Source organism: Populus alba, chromosome 16 (genome assembly GCF_005239225.2).
Source record: "Populus alba chromosome 16, ASM523922v2, whole genome shotgun sequence".
Lineage (NCBI taxonomy): Eukaryota > Viridiplantae > Streptophyta > Magnoliopsida > Malpighiales > Salicaceae > Populus > Populus alba.
The window spans coordinates 4,477,226-4,493,571 of record NC_133299.1 but is presented as its reverse complement, the minus strand read 5'-3'; the positions used below and the strand labels follow the sequence as shown (position 1 = coordinate 4,493,571).

General features: G+C 30.2%; 2 protein-coding genes across 3 annotated transcripts; one reads left to right on the top strand and one right to left on the bottom strand.

The window, feature by feature from the left end:
- Window positions 1-7,576: 7,576 nt before the first annotated feature.
- On the top strand, window positions 7,577-10,322 carry LOC118052346 (uncharacterized). Its single transcript, XM_035063299.2, has one exon. It carries the CDS (start codon window positions 8,075-8,077, stop codon window positions 10,148-10,150), a length of 2,076 nt encoding a protein of 691 aa, XP_034919190.1. The 5' UTR covers window positions 7,577-8,074; the 3' UTR covers window positions 10,151-10,322.
- A 1,517-nt stretch (window positions 10,323-11,839) lies between these two features.
- On the bottom strand, window positions 11,840-15,271 carry LOC118052407 (uncharacterized). 2 transcript variants are annotated; one of them, XR_004688176.2, is made up of 2 exons: window positions 13,899-15,271; window positions 11,840-12,090 (listed from the first exon to the last, which is right to left on the bottom strand). XR_004688176.2 is itself a non-coding variant. In XM_035063376.2 (1 exon), exon 1 carries the CDS (start codon window positions 14,960-14,962, stop codon window positions 13,979-13,981), a length of 984 nt encoding a protein of 327 aa, XP_034919267.1. In that variant the 5' UTR covers window positions 14,963-15,271; the 3' UTR covers window positions 13,677-13,978. The 2 variants fall into 2 exon arrangements, 1 of the variants encoding a protein (XP_034919267.1); XM_035063376.2 differs by lacking the exon at window positions 11,840-12,090 and having other exon boundaries at window positions 13,677-15,271.
- Window positions 15,272-16,346: the final 1,075 nt, after the last annotated feature.

The following is a 16,346-nucleotide window of genomic DNA, read 5'->3' as shown; positions in this document are numbered from 1 at the left end:
CTGTCAATGTAGTTTGTTGTTTCTTTGTCCCTTCGTAAGTGACGAAGATGTGTTACCTTCCACCATTTTTTTTTTTTTTTTTGCTTAGTAGGAAGCTCTCCATAAATTCTGCCTTTACATTTTTGTTAAAGATTTTATTGTAAATGCATATAAATATTGTCATATAAAATAACACTTATCTAACTGATATTTTATAAATAAATGTATTTAAATAATATTTAAAACGAACACCTCAAGGGCATCCGATAGCCTTTTCCTTTAAGATATATAATGAAGAGTATTAATTCATGTTTTTGGTATTTTTTTTAAGAAGAATAAGAATAAGCCTTGATCTTCTTAAGAAGGGATTTAGAAGCCCATATCCCCTTTCGATTATTTGGTTAGACAAGATGATTTTTCGGCGAGACAGTTTATAATTTCTACATCAAAACGTACACATAAAATTAGAGTTAAGTAAAATTACAACATAAAAATCATAATTATCTAATTAAAATATAATATTATAGTGTTTATATATTAAAAAATCCTCAAAAAATAATTTTTTTAAAATAAATAGGAAAAAATTCTATATCAACTAATAAAATAGTACAGGTCTAGATAGTTTTTGTGGTTTTATTTGAAAGTCTTACTGATTTTAAATGACTAATAAAATTTGAGTTGGATTGAGATAAAAAAAAAAAATTATACCCAGACTGTTTATTTAAAAAAAAAATATATCATATATATCAATCTTATCTTGTCTCGAATTAAAATTGTTATCAAATTATTTTCGCTTTAATTTCATAGATATTTAATTAAAAATCTCCAACCTTTGCATACTACTAGCAATATTCTTAGTCTTTTTGGTATTAAAAGCTTATATATTTTTATGTTTTAAAAATAATTTTTAAAATAATTTTTATTTTTATTTTTTTATTTTAAATTATTTTTTTATATATATTTTCAAATCGATTGATATAGTAATATTAAAAATAATTTTAAAATAATAAAAAATATATATTATTTTAATATATTTTAAAATAAATACAACATGTAATAGATGGGCTGCTCTGCCATGTAAAGCTAGACACATGTACGATGACCATCCTCTCTTCCTCACCTGTAATGATCCAAATGACTACCAATTTGTCTGTCAAATTTGTGAAAATCATAAAGCTCTGGTTCTACCGTTTGAGAAATATGACTTTGATGCTCATTCAGAATGTGCTCTTAGGAAATACCCACATATGAAGGTAATGGGCGTTTACACATGACTTTCAGACTCACCGATGCACGAATCCATGAATTCTTCTTCTTCTTCTTCTATTACTGTGTTGTGTGTGTAGGTTATTGGAAGAAGAAGAAGAATCTTATTTCTTATTCATTCAATAGATATGGTTACAAGATAAAATAGTAGAGGAGATCACCACATTAGAAAGGCCACAAATTAGGAAATCAAAATAAAGATTGGATCCCTAGGCTAGAAAAACAAGAAACGGGAGCTTGGTTAATGTTGACATAATCACAGGCATTCACAGTTTCTTCAAGAATTCTCTTCTTATATTCTACCTCAGCACTGCTTCTTGCAACCACATTTTGTTTCTTACTTTGCCATGTGACTATATTTCCTCAAACTTAGGTACAGTATTCTAATGTTGATCTTCTATCAATGACTGAACCCACCCAATCTGCATCAGTGTATGCTTTTATTATCTGCGCTTGTCTGGTGTGCTTTTCAAGTATATGAGAATCCGATATAAACTGCTTCAAGATGTTTTGCGTGGTGTGATCGCATAAACTAGCTTACTAAACTCACAACAAATGCAATATTAGATCATATATTTGATAAGTAAATCAGCTCTCCCACCAATTTTTGATAATGTGTTGTAATCACACTGAATCACCTTCCTTGTCATCTTCAAGTTTGTGATGGGGATCTAGTGGAGTGTCTGCTAGCCTACAGCCACTCATCCCAGTCTCCTTAAGAACATCTGCTGTTGGGATATAACGATCCCCTTCTTTGACAGAGCAATCTCTTTTCCAAGAAAATCCTTAATCTCTATTTCAATGGCATATGGGTGATTATTATATTGAAAGGTTTTCCTTATTTGAGAGCACCTTTTTTAAAGTGAAATAAACACAACTTTCAGTTTGTACGTTGCTTGTAAGAATAGCATATATGAGTATGATTTTGATTTTAACCCAAATTTAATGCATTCTTAATTCATTTTATTTTTATTTGTTTCTTTTTTAATCATCATTTTTTTATTTCGTTGCATCATTCATTTATTTTATTATCATTTTCGATAAATAAAATAAAATAATAAAAAAAAAAATTTGGGTCATGACAGCCTTTTAAACTTAAAATTTAGTTCAATATTAGTTTTGGTCCCTTTAACTTGAAAATTATACTATTTGGTCCATGATTTTATTTTATTTACATTTCAGTCTTGTTAACCATAATTTAGCAACAGAAACAAATTGTTCTTGAAGCTAATGGGGGTTCCATTTCAAGATAAGAATTCTATTGATGTATTTTTTGCTTCAAAAATAGATCCTTTGGGAATTTGTTTTGAACCGGAATAAATTTTGAGTATTTTACTTTAAAACTTGTTTCGAGGTTATGTTTGCTGGGTGTTTCTAAGTGGTTTTTAAATGAAAGAAATGCTTGAAATGATGTTTTGTGTCAAAAGAGTGGGAAGCAATTTTCCAGCGACATCCAACCTTTAGAGTTTCTCGGCAATGAAATAAATAGGTGACGTGTTTTTTGCCACTACAAAAGACGTATCGTTTAGTTACTTTAAAAAGTCCTCTCATCTAAATAATAATAATAAAAATCAAGCCCAAATGTATGAGCCTGTTGACGGGGGTGCTAGGCCTCCTTGATCCATGTGCTCGATCATTTTTTTGCATTTATTTTTCCTTTTAAGTCTATTTAATGTAGAATTAGTTAACTCTATATGTGTGTGTATATTTATTAATTTCTTAAATTAATACCAAATACATTAAAGGTGTTTTTTTAAATAACATTAAAATTTTAGTTTTAGTTCGAATAAGGTTATAGTTGTTTTTTTTTTTTTTTTGAAAAGTGTTTTTTAACATATAATTTAATGTAAAATTAGATAACTAAATATATGTTATATATATTTCTTTATTAATTTCTTAAATGAATACAAAATATATTAAAGGTGTTTTTTAAATAACATTAATTACAGTACTTTATATATAGATAAATAATAATAGAAATATTGGTTCCTTTTAATATTTTGTATAATTTGTTGCAGCTTTAACGAGTGGAATATTGGCTTTCACCATCTCCAATATAAAAGGGATGCCACTAGTACCGCTGGATTTCATTGATTTGTAAAAATGTAATAAAGTAGTTTGCCTTCTGTTTATATATATATATATATATATATATATATATATATATATATATATATATATATATAATATATATATATATATATATATATATTTTATTTTTTTTCTTGTAAATGTTTAAAAAATAAATATATATATATATTTTATTTTTTTTCTTGTAAATGTTTAAAAATTATATTTTTATTTTTTAAATTCTTTTTTATATTAGTACATCAAAATAGTTCAAAATTTTTTAAAAAAATTTAAAAAAAATCATTTTTTTTTTTAAAAACACAGCCATCCAAGAAAACAAACCGGTAGCTAAAACTTCTGTGGACTGATGACTAGTTTATAAGGGGGTCTTTTCTTTGTTTTCTTTCTTTCCTTCTTTTTGAAATGTAACAAAGGCTAGAGTGTTCATGTGTTTGTTGTAAAAGCATAATCAAATGGCCACAAACTTTTACAAGAAAACTTACATTATCCTGACACAACTGTGAGAAATCAAAACCATGTAACTCAAATTTACTTTTTTCCTCATGCTAAATTTGTATCCTCACAAGCGAATGTTATCAGCCTTATGGCCATATTTTCATTTTTTTTCTCAAATCAACATATAGTTATAAGGCACGAACCATTATTTTCATACAAACATCTAGCATTACAATCACGTTCCATTAATACATATCAAGTTGAAATTATATAAAAAAATTAAAAAAAAAAATAAAATTAAGATTTATAATAATTTAAATTACTTGATAAAATTAAAATATCGGGTTGAACACCCTAAAATTAGCAAGTCAAGCTGCGCCAAGGACAAAGACATTAATATATCAAAATGTTTCAGGTAATACTGTTTAACTTGGGTGCCGTTTAGCACTGCGGTGCAATCTGCTTTTTGTAAATTTTCAAAAAAAAAAAATTTTGCTAAAATTAAGTGTGGTTTGTACTTTTTGGATCGTTTTGATGTGCTGCTATGAAAAATAATTTTTTAAAAATAAAAAAACATTATTGGCATGCTTTTCGGCACGAAAAACTATTTGAAAAGCAACCGCTACCACACTCCCAAACACCCTAAAACATTATTGGCATGTTTTTCAGCACGAAAAGCTATTTTGAAAAACAACTTATACTACGATATAAAAAAAATGTTATTAGTGGAAACTAAATTATTGGTAGTGCTAATTGTATCTAAATTTATTTTAACATAAAAAATATTCAAATATTATTAATGTTTTTTCTAATAAAAAAATAAGTAATGTAAGAGTTGATTTGATGTGACTTGATTTATTTAGCAGGTTTTTAGTAAAAATATAATTTAACTAAAAAAATTAATATAATATCTTACATCAAATTCAGGTTAATATAATATCTTACCCGAGTCAATCCAATAAATTGTTAATATTAAAAAAACAATTTATTGGATTGACTCGGGTCAACGTAAGTTAACATGTCAAATTCATGACCTGAGTATGAGACAATGATTATCTCATAGAAAACAAATTAAAACAAAATTATAAAATATAATTTTTAATTAACTTAATATTAAATAATAAAATTAAAAAAATAACTTGAATTATCCTTTTAAATTCACAACTCAAATCATAATATGAAAACATTTCTATAGAAAAAAAAATTACTTAGTTTTGCAGAGATAACCAAGAAATAGATTTACCAAAGGAAAGACTTATTTTTCTGCTCGAGATAAACATCATGAAGCTACTGTTTCGAATTTCAACTGATTGAAACACAGCCAAATCACATATAGAATAAAGAGTTTTTTTTATAATTAATTTTTAAAGTATTTTTTATTTAAAAATATATTGAATAGTATTTTTTTTGTTTTTTTATTTATTTTTAATAATAGTACATAAAAAATTTTAAAAAATAAAAAAAATAATAATTTAAAGAAAAAATATAAATAAAAATTTAATTTTTTTCAATTATTTTTTCAAAATTGTAAAAACAGACCAGCAAGTAAGTTTGAATAAGAAGTGCAACTATTTAACCTCATTTGGTGAACAGTGGTCATTTCAATCACGAGTTTTGCCTACTCCTCGAGGCACGAGTACAAAACCTACAAAAACAAAGCAGTAATGTGTGATACATACACAAAGAAAAATAAATTAAATACATTATTATGTAATACTATTTAACTTGATTTTCTGCTGTAAAGATATTAACTTATCAGTAACCCTTCTTTTTTGTTCTAAGTTCTGTATATATCAAATTTCTTGATTTGTAGAGAACAAAAACATAATCCCGACTCCATTAATAATTATATATCTAAGACATTTTATAAATAACTACAAAATTTTACAAAAAACTAAAAGTCATATGTTAATCACTATATGGCTTGTGAGAGGATTTGTTTTGGATTCGCAAAGTGTTTCTTTCCTTTTCTCATTAAATTTTTTGATTATTTTTTTTCTCAATTCAACTTTTACTATATATAATTAATTTAAATAAAAAATACTTTAAAAAAAAACAGAAAAAAAATATTCTTAATATTAATAATACCATTTCAAGATAAGAATTCTATTAATGTATATTTTGCCCTTCATTTTACTATAAAAGTAGATTTTTTGAGGATTTTTTTTTAACCGGAACAAATTTTAAGTTTTTTAATCGATTAAACATTATTTAGAGGTTATGTTTACATTGTATTTCTAAGTGTTTTTAAATAAAAAACATGATTGAAATGGTGTTTTGTGTTTAAAAAGAGGGGAGCAATTTTCAGGTGACTTCCGGTCTCTAGAGTTTCTTGACGGTAAAACAAATAGATAACATGTTTTTAATTTGTCACAACAAAAAACATGTCGGATGGTTATTTTAAAAAGTCCTCCTATTTAAATAATAATAAAAAAAAAAGAATAAGAAATCAAGTCGAAACATGTTAGCATGTGTTGATCGGCGTGTTGGGCCTCCTGGATCATGTGCTTAACCATTTTTTGCCATTTTTTTTCTTTTAAGTCTATTTGATGTAGAATTAGATAACTAAATATATATTATATATATTTATTTATTAATTTCTTAAATTAAAACAAAATATGTTAAAGGTGTTTTTTTTTAAATAACATTAAAATTTTAGTTTTAGTTTGACTAAGGTTATAGTTGTCTTTTTAATTTTGACAACCATTATTTTTTAACAAACAATTATTATTTTTAGTTTATCCTGCATTTTTTTTTCGATATGTATTCAATGATTACCTTATGATTTATAATACTATAAATTTGACTTGACATGTTTTAAACAATAAATAGTTAAATTTTTACTTTTATTATATATAATTGATGTCATTTTTACTTTAATTTAATAATTTATGGGTGATAAGCATGAAAAATGTGATATGAAAAACCTGTAATTAATTCTGAAAGGGAATACACACATGATCTTCTTCCTTTCCCAATCTCTCTCTTCATTATAAAATCTAGAAAACCAAATAGGAATGGCAACGGAGACTTTAAGGTCGAGGGCTTTTTAAGGAGAAATGGTTAACATTAGTTTTTGAATTTATAGTTTAAATTAGACGAGAGAAAAAAATAATTAATAGTTAAGTTGTTATTTTTATATACATGTATAAATTATATCTATTTAATCTGAATTTAATTGTTTGTAGTTAATGAACATGATGAAATGTGATATATAAGAGAATGTGTTTTCAATTTTTTTTTATATCTCTAATTATATAATTTAATTCCAAGATAAATGATCTTCTGTGACATGTCCTTATAATCGAGACAAGAACGATTTCAACTAAAAATCTGAGTTGTTTTTATTTCGAGAAAAATAATGCAGGAGCTAAAATCATAATGGCTTTCATATAATCATGATTTTTCTTTTAGTAGTTTATTTACATAATATATTATGGTGATAGTTAAGATTTAGTTATTTTTTAAAAAGAAGGATTTATTTTACCTAGATTTTTACTAATATTTAAAGGAATGCTACTATTATTTAGTAGTTTATTAATAATATCTGAATATTTTTTTTATTTTAAAAAAATTAATTTAACCGCAACATTGTATTTGCGATTTATTTGCTGTCATCTCTCACATACGTCAGGTCTCATGCGCGTTCAATGTTTTCAGGCCGATGATTGGTTTTGCTTGATAACAACCCACCTTCAAATCCAAGTAGTAATACTTTCTAATACTATTTTTTATTTCATTAATAACTTATTATATGGACACGATCCATTAACTAAGCAATGGACCAATCCAATAGAATACTAAGCAATGGACATGATCCTGTAACAAGAAGTTGACGAGACCCACCTCAAGTCAACGAGTCTTCCACTCCAACAAGAAAAGAAAAGGGAAAGTGTCTTCTTATTCACATGCTTGTATAATATCATCTGCACAAATGGAAGAGCCTGTAGCTATCCTCATGATCTTCCTCCCGCCCCATCCTTACAGATAACACCCTTCCTTCCTTTTCGGGCTTCTTTGAATTCTGGTATCCGATCTTAATGGGAAATCACCGTGTTCTGGATCTCGTTGGTTGATCTGTAATTTAGCGTAAGCAGCTGTAATTATTTAATTAGCCGTCGTCGGTGAAGAGGTCAAGTTTCCGTTCAGAAGGTGAGGTATTGAATAATAGTAGCACTCAACTTTTATTTGCCTTTCCATTTCGATAACATATATATTCGGCAGCTTCAATTTGGCCTACCTAAGTCTTGCCTTGGCTCAACACCCCTCATTTCCTGCTCTGTCTTCTGAGAGAGACAGAGACATGGAGGTTGAACATTTTAGCCACCCAGATCATTCATTGATCCTCATTAATCAAGTTCTCGAATATAGTTGTGAACTAGTTATTTGCTCTGGATGCGAGGGACCTATATGGGGTCCTTGCTACAGTTGCACCTCTTGCTACTTCTTTCTTCATAAGACATGCGCCGAGCTGCCCCGTGAGATCAAGCGGCGCATTCATCCTAGACACCCTCTCCATCTACTGGAAAAGCCACCATATGAAGGAGGATACGAATGCGATCGGTGCCACAAAACTTTCGAGAGTTTTGTTTACCATTGTTCTTTCTGTATGTTTGATCTAGATATCAAATGTGCTTTTCAACCGGGTTTTTTGGAAGTTGATAGTCAGGCACATCAATTTGCCCACAAGGATCATCCATTGCTTTTGAATGAAGAGCAAGAATATCATGGTGAAGGAGTTGTGTGCTCCGTGTGCAAGGAACCAATGTCTGGTCCTAGCTATAGGTGCATTTCTTGCAACTTCTTTCTTCACAAGAAATGTGCTGAGCTGCCCCCGGAGATCAAGAGGCACATTCATCCAGAACACCCTCTTCGTCTACTGCCAAATCATGATACGATGTGTGATTTTTGCAACGAAACTTGCTATGAGAGTTTTGTTTACTGCTGTTTTGTGTGCGAATTCAACCTCCATATCAAATGTGCTTTTCCACCGTGCATTGATGCAGCTGATCAGAATCAAAGGCATCAATTTAGACGACTACTGATTTCACCTTCACTAAAATCAATCTCCTTCACTTGCAATGCATGTGGCACAGATGGATATGACTCTCCATTCGTGTGCCCCATGTGCCAACTATTGGTCCACGAAGAATGCATTTCATTGCCACGCAACATTAAAACGGCACTGCACCATCATCCCCGAATCATCCACACCTATCATCCTCAACAATGCATCGAATCTATAAACAAGTACTGTGGAATTTGCCGTCGGGAAGTTGACACAGAATACGGAGTTTACTATTGCCCAGACTGTGACTTTGTTTCACACGTGAATTGTAGCAGAGAATTTGGAGATTATGCAACAGAGACTGCAGGACAAAGTGTGACTGATGATCAATTCATGAAACCTAGCTTTCGCGTTGTCCGTGAGATCAAGCATGGAGATGAGAGAATAATTGAAGAGATCGAGCATTTCAGTCATCAACATAACCTAATTCTTAATGACAAGGTTGATGATGATCTAAAGTGTGATGGGTGCATGTTACCAATCTCAACTTCATTTTACAGTTGTGCCAGTTGTAATTTCTTTCTTGACAAAACCTGCATAGAATTACCCAGACAAAAAAAGTGGCAATATCACGAAAACCAACTGATTCTTTCATATAACCAACATGATCTGTTCTCCTGTGATGTGTGTAAGCAAGATTTTTGTGGGCTCAGGTACACATGTGATGTATGTGGACTCTGGATTGATATCCGATGCTTCAAATCATTGAAAGATTCTTTTAAACATGGAGGTCATGATGAGCATCTCCTTAATCTTCCAGCGGACAGAAAGAATATTCTCCGTTGCAATATTGGAGGTCGCGGGGTTCCCCCTTTGCTTGCAGATGACGGAGAGATTATTCCGCATTGCAGTGGCTGTGGTGTCAGTGAAGAATCAAAGGTATTTTTAAAATGTGCGGTTTGCGATTTCAAGCTGGGTATGAAATGTGCTACACTGCCATACAAAGCAAGACACAAGTATCATGACCATCCTCTCTTCCTCACCTACATTAATGAAAATGACTACCCTTGCTGTATAATTTGTGAACAAGATAGAGACCCCAAGCTCTGGTTCTACCGTTGTGAGGAATGCGACTTCGATGTTCATCCTGAATGTGCTCTCGGGAAATACCCATACGTCAAGCCAGGGGGGGTTCGCACATATCCTGCACACCCTCACCCTCTTGCTTTGGTCGTCAAGACTTATGGTCTACAGGCATGCGATTCTTGCGGCGAGCCTTGCGATGACTTGGCCCTTGAATGTACTGATCCTAACTGCAGTTTTATCGTCCACTGGAAAAGAAGGCAATGCTTGAAGTCATTAAAAGGGTAATTGGATTGCAGTTGTTGGCTTTTTTCTTATTTTTGGGTTATGATTGTTGGCAGTTGCTAGACAGAGGATTATTATCTCTGTTTCTATTTACGCGTGTGAGATCACTTTTTTTCTCTCTGTTTTTTTCTGAACAATAAAAGATGCTATTTTATTAAAACTGTCCTTGAAGGTAGTTTGTTGTTTCTTTGTGTCTTCGTAGTGACAAAGATGTCTGACCTTCCACTATTTTTTTTAGCTTAGCAGGAAGCTCTCCATAAATTTTGCTTTTACATTTTTGTTATAGATTTTATTGTAAATGCATATAAATATTGGCATATAAAATAACACTTATCTAACTGATATCAATTATTTTCATTCAAATATTTAATTTTTATCTCCTTAACACAATCTAATAATAAATAAATCTATTTAAATAATATTTAAAACAAAGACCTCAAGGGCATTTGATAGCTTTGTCCTTTAATAAGATATATCATGCAGAAGTAAGTTAATTCATGTTTTTGGTATTTTTTTTTTCTTAAAAAGAATAAGAATAAGCCTCCATCTTTGTTTATCTAATTTCAAAACCACGAAGGGATTTAGAGGCCCAAATCCTTAAAAAAATAAAAAACTAAATAGAAAAAAATTCTAAATCAACTAATAAAATATTACAAGTCTAGATAGTTTTTTTTTTTGTTTTATTTGAAAGTCTTGTTGATTTTAAATGATTACAAAATTCTAATTTTATAGAAAATAAAGCATTTAAAATCTTCTAATAAAATTTGAGTTGAATTAAGATAAAAATAAAATAAAATTATGCCCTTTACAAGATTGCTTATTTTTTAAAAAATATCATATATCAATCTCGTCTCGAATTTAAATTGTTATTGCTTCAATTTCGCAAGTATCAAATTAAAAATCTCTAACCTTTTGTACGTGCTGGCAACATTCCCAGCCTTCTCGGTATTAAGAGTTCTTATGACAGCTTTATTGTCGTAATACAACTTCATAGTTCTTCAAGAATTCTCTTCAGTCATAACATTTCATAAACTCCATTTCCATAACCTTATGTTCTACTTAAGCGCTGCTTCTTACAACCATATTTTGATAAACCACACAATGAACTTTGAATCTGTAAATTTGATCAGAACAAGCAGAAGGCCAGCTCCGGCTATGGCCTTGAATTACTGTAGAAAATGTTTCTGTAGCAGGTATACCTAAATCACAAGTTATTTCAGGAACAAAACAATTGTTAGGACCAAGAGGATGCTATGGAAGGTTTGCAGCAAGATGTTGACATGTACAAATCTAATGGTCGAGCATGGCAGCTCTGCTTCGCCGTTTCCTCTCAAATCCTTCCAGCAGATCTTGAATGAATCCATTGCAATTCAAGAACTAGAATGTATTAATCATTATTTAAATCTAAATTTCCCCACTTTCACCAAAAGTCCTATCTGCCATTACTGGTATATATACTGATAATTCCCCTTCTTTGTTCCTTCGCAATGTTGCTTTTGAAAAGAACATTGCCATTCAATCTCCAGCAAGTAGATATTAGATTATGATGCTTTAAGCTTTGATGTGAAACGAGATAGCTTGAACTTATTCACCTGAACTTTCATTTCTGTAGTCCAAATACATGCTGACGCATTTAAGTAATAGCACCGACGTTTCACATGACTAAACCAAACAATGATGCCTGGAAAAACCTACTTCATAAACCCTAACAATCAGACAGGAGATATCTCGGAAAGTTGATACATACACTCATTCCAGAAAAACAAAAAAAAATAAAACTATGAGTTTTTCCACAGTATAGCGTGGATGACATACTAAAGTGTGAAAACTTGTTCGTGATGATACAAGGACTCTTAGCTAACTGTTTTCGGTTTCCTCGCTTTTCCTTGATCAATGCTATATCCCAGATTCTTCTTCTGGAACCAAACCTAAATGCGCCAATCCTGATGATCAAAATGTAAGCAAAATGAAAGTTAACCAATGTCAACGTGAAGGCAAAAAGGGATTGGATCTAAACATGATGTTCTCCATTCATGTTTAAGCATTGCAGATTGATACACAGGATCATCTATCCATACGATTTTCTTTATGATTGTTCAAGTCTCAATACCTTACTTTGACTTGGTTATGTTTCTGGCGATTCTACAAGTTAGTGGTGCAAATGCTTTGGTTGGTTAGGCTGTTGATCCCTTCAGTGATGCAAGTTCGAAAGAAAACAAAGAAAGAAAGAAACTGGGAGATAAAATTCCTTAATAAAACTTCTAAAATATATGTGCAGAACAGTTGTAAGGAAAGATTGCAGGGAAGTTTGAAGAATTAATTGAGAGAATAGGTCCACACCCACTTTTTGAGAGGCTTTGAGTCAGGCAAAATTATGTCATCATATAATTCTGATCTCCAGGAATTTTGGTAGCATCATTCAATCATAAATTTCATAATCATCAAAGAAAACCAAGCTAAAAATATCTCAAAAAAAACAAGAAATGTCACCAACCATCAGCGATGAGAACATGCAAACAGGTAGATAAATCAATATAATGTTATTTTTTATATGGATTAAATTTATTTTTTAAATAAAAATATTTATTTTTATATAATACTTCTAATATGTTTAGTCTTCTATAATATTTTTTTTATTTTATTTAATCAATTTAATTCTTATTTTTATTTTTATTAGCATTTAATTAAATAAATAAAAAAAGTTTAACAAAAACAATTGGGTAAATATCTCATCTTACAAGATTAAATATCTTAATTTATATTTATTTCTTGATTTTTATATTTGTTTTTTGATTTTTCTAATTTTATTTTTAGTTATCATTTATAATTTTTTTCATTTATTAACATAGATAGTTCTTGATTTGTTTATTTCATGTATATATAAGCTTTTTGAATTTTAACTTAGAATTTTTTTAATTACAAAAATATATCCAAAAAAACTTATATATACAATTTTTTTATTAAATAAAAAAAATTAACCCGTAACAAAATCAATATGAAGTATCTATCTAGTAGCGAGTGCTATTTTTAAAAATTCATTCAAACATTGATGCGAGACCTTCCATTTGCTTGATGTTTACAAAAGGTTCATTGATTCAGATGCAGAGAACTAGTTTCTGCTGTTCTTGATGATGTCTGATAAGTCAATTTTTCAGATTTGCTGGTTTTTTAGCAACACGAAGCAAACCAAACCAAAATCAATGTATGAAAATACTCAACCCTAATATTAAGAGATTTAACTAATGGCGTAGTGAATTTAAAAAGCTCCAACTTTCATTTCTCTAATAAATCAAAATGTTGAATGCGCCAATCAGGGGATTCATACAAATAAATCTTTTAGAAATTGAGCAAAATTTATTTATTTTTATTTAAAATCAATAATTTTTTATATTTAAAAATTATTTTGATATATTTAAAAATTTTAAAAAATATATCATTTTATTACATTTCTAAATAAAAAAATATTTTTAAAATCAATTACTACAACTCTCCCAAACATCCCCTTAACAATACTACCACCAAAAAAAAAAATTAAACTTACAGTTAATTTCGAATTCCTAATCCAAAACACTAATATCCCAATTGATTTTAATTAATTTACATCTTTATCTTACATGACTAAACCAACCAAAACCCAAAAAAAACATATTTCATAAGATCCTAAATAAACTGAAAAATTGATATGAAAAAAAAAAACTTAATGTATTAAGCACCAAATTATAACTATCCAGTAATTTCAAGGACCAATTACCACTAGTAGCAGTTCCATTAGATGCCTTCTTCTTCAATCTCCTTCCATTGATTTCTTCCTCTCATTGTTTCTCCTCCTTTCTACTCGGGGCTTTTAATTCCATTTCTCTCGTATTTTCCAGAATCCAAATCCCCAACTAATAATTTCCCTCCGCCAATTTCTTCACTCAATTCCTCCACTGCTTTCCTCAAATGCCCGTTCTCACCCTGCAAAACCTCTAATTGCCTTTTCACACCCAAACACGCCTCTGCCACCTCAGCATTCCCCGAATCCATCTCCACCTTCCCTGTCGTCCCCGCCTTCTTACTCCTCTCATCTCTACCATCCACGTGTTCAATTCCAATCTTATTCATCACAAAGACCGGTATCGTCCTAAAATTAATCCCAGCCGTTGATTCACCGCCACTCTTAATTTCAGCCGGAACCCGAACTCCCCACCGGAAACTCACCACCGCCTTGCTCCTCACTGGAAGCCTCGTCTTCGCCGTAACCTCCACACCAGAAAACAATCCCGCAACCGCACTCGAAGTCACCGGTGGCAAAACCGTAATCCTCTTCCCACAAAACACGCCATCAACCACATCCGGAGTCGGAGTCGGAGTCGCAGCCTCAACGGCCTCAATCGACCCATGATCATCAGACGAAGCGCCGCCGTTCAGAATCGACCCCGTCAGATGACTCACGTGAGTCGACGACTGCGACTTCTTAATCGAAAAATCCCCAAATTGAGGATTGAAGTGGAGCATAAAGCTAGGGTTTAAATTACTATTACCTTTACTCAATAGATTGAACTCCGCACTCATAATCATGGAGCTAGAAACCGGAGAACCGAAGTGACCGGTTCCGGTTTTGAGAACGAGGGAGAAGGGGTTCCACGTGTCATTAGGACGGTAAGCGATTTTGATGGAGGGTCCAGATTGGAAGAAAGTGGAGAGATTTAAAGAAAGTTCTTTGGATTCTCCGGCTATAATTCCTGATTGAAATGGTAAACCCAAGATGTTAAGTGGCACTTTGGCTCTAAATACCGGGTTTTGCTCTTCCCGGAATTTTAGTGAGGCTTTCATTTCTTGATTCTTGAGCTCAAGATTTAATAGTGATTTATCAATGATCAGTGAAGATTGGGTGATTTATATAGTGAAGTGATTATAAAAAGGGTTCAATTTTAGGGTTTTTGATTTGATTTGGAAGGATTTTGACATCTTGGCTGGCTGGATTGGAGAAATACTATAGGGAAGTTGCGGCTACACTTGGGAGCTCCTGTTTGGGGTGTAATTTTGCCGTTTAAAAGGATTATTAATTTTCGAAAGAAAAGGAAATATTTTGAAATTTCGGAAAACGTTGTTTATGTTATTGACCGGAGCGTTTATGTTAAACTATAGGAAATATTTTGAAATTTTGAAATATTATAGGTTTTGTCTCTACTGGAAGACTCGATTGAACTCCCAGAAATGGATGTTAAACTCTCGAGACCTAGCACGTGGATTTTGTGATCTATTTATCTGAAAAGAATGATCGTAAATTTGATAGAGTTTATTTTTTAAAATAATTTTTATTTGAAAAGGAATTAAAATAATATTATTTTTTAAATTTATTTTTAATATTAATTTATAAAAAAAATTAATTTAAAATAAAAAAAATTAATTAAAAACAAAACAAGTTTAAAACTCACTCTACCGAAATTTTGTCTAAGTTAGATTGGATACTGTTTCAGACAAGCCTACGAGTGTGTTTGGCATTGTGGTAGTTGTTGTGGTTGTGGTTTGAAAAAAGTTGTTTTATAAAAAGTACTTTTAATTGAGGTTGGTTTGAAAAAATAGATGTTTGGTTAAAACTATGGTTAAAATTGAGGTTGAATAAAAAGTAGTTTAATGTGTTTGATTAAGAATGTTTTTAAAATTAAAGTTATAAAATAATTTTAAGAAATATATATTAATATTGATGATTTTAAATTTAAATATTGTAAATTTAATTACTTCTATTACATCATGGAATAAATAATATTTTATATAAAATATTTTTTATTATTTCATTAAATTATATATAATTTTATTAGATACAAAATTTATCCGATAAGAACTACAGTTTTCATAATTTTTTGAGTGTGTAATAAAATTAGATAAAATATTATCATATATAAAATTGATATTATAGTGCGAGTGAATTTAATTCACTCTATACTACTTTTTTGAGAAAAAAATATTGTTCACGTCACATTTAATTAACTCTAAACTAGTTTTTTTTTTTTAAAAAAAAATTTAATAAAATTAACACACTGCACAAAAAAAAAAAAAAAAAGGACGAACAGTGCAAGTGAATTGCACTGTTCACGTGAACAGTGCAATTCACTTGCACAACGTTATTTTTTAATGTGAACAGTGTACCATGTACATGTTCACGCTAATTGCACTGTTCAATGAACAGTGCAATTAGCTGCACAGTGCATGAAAA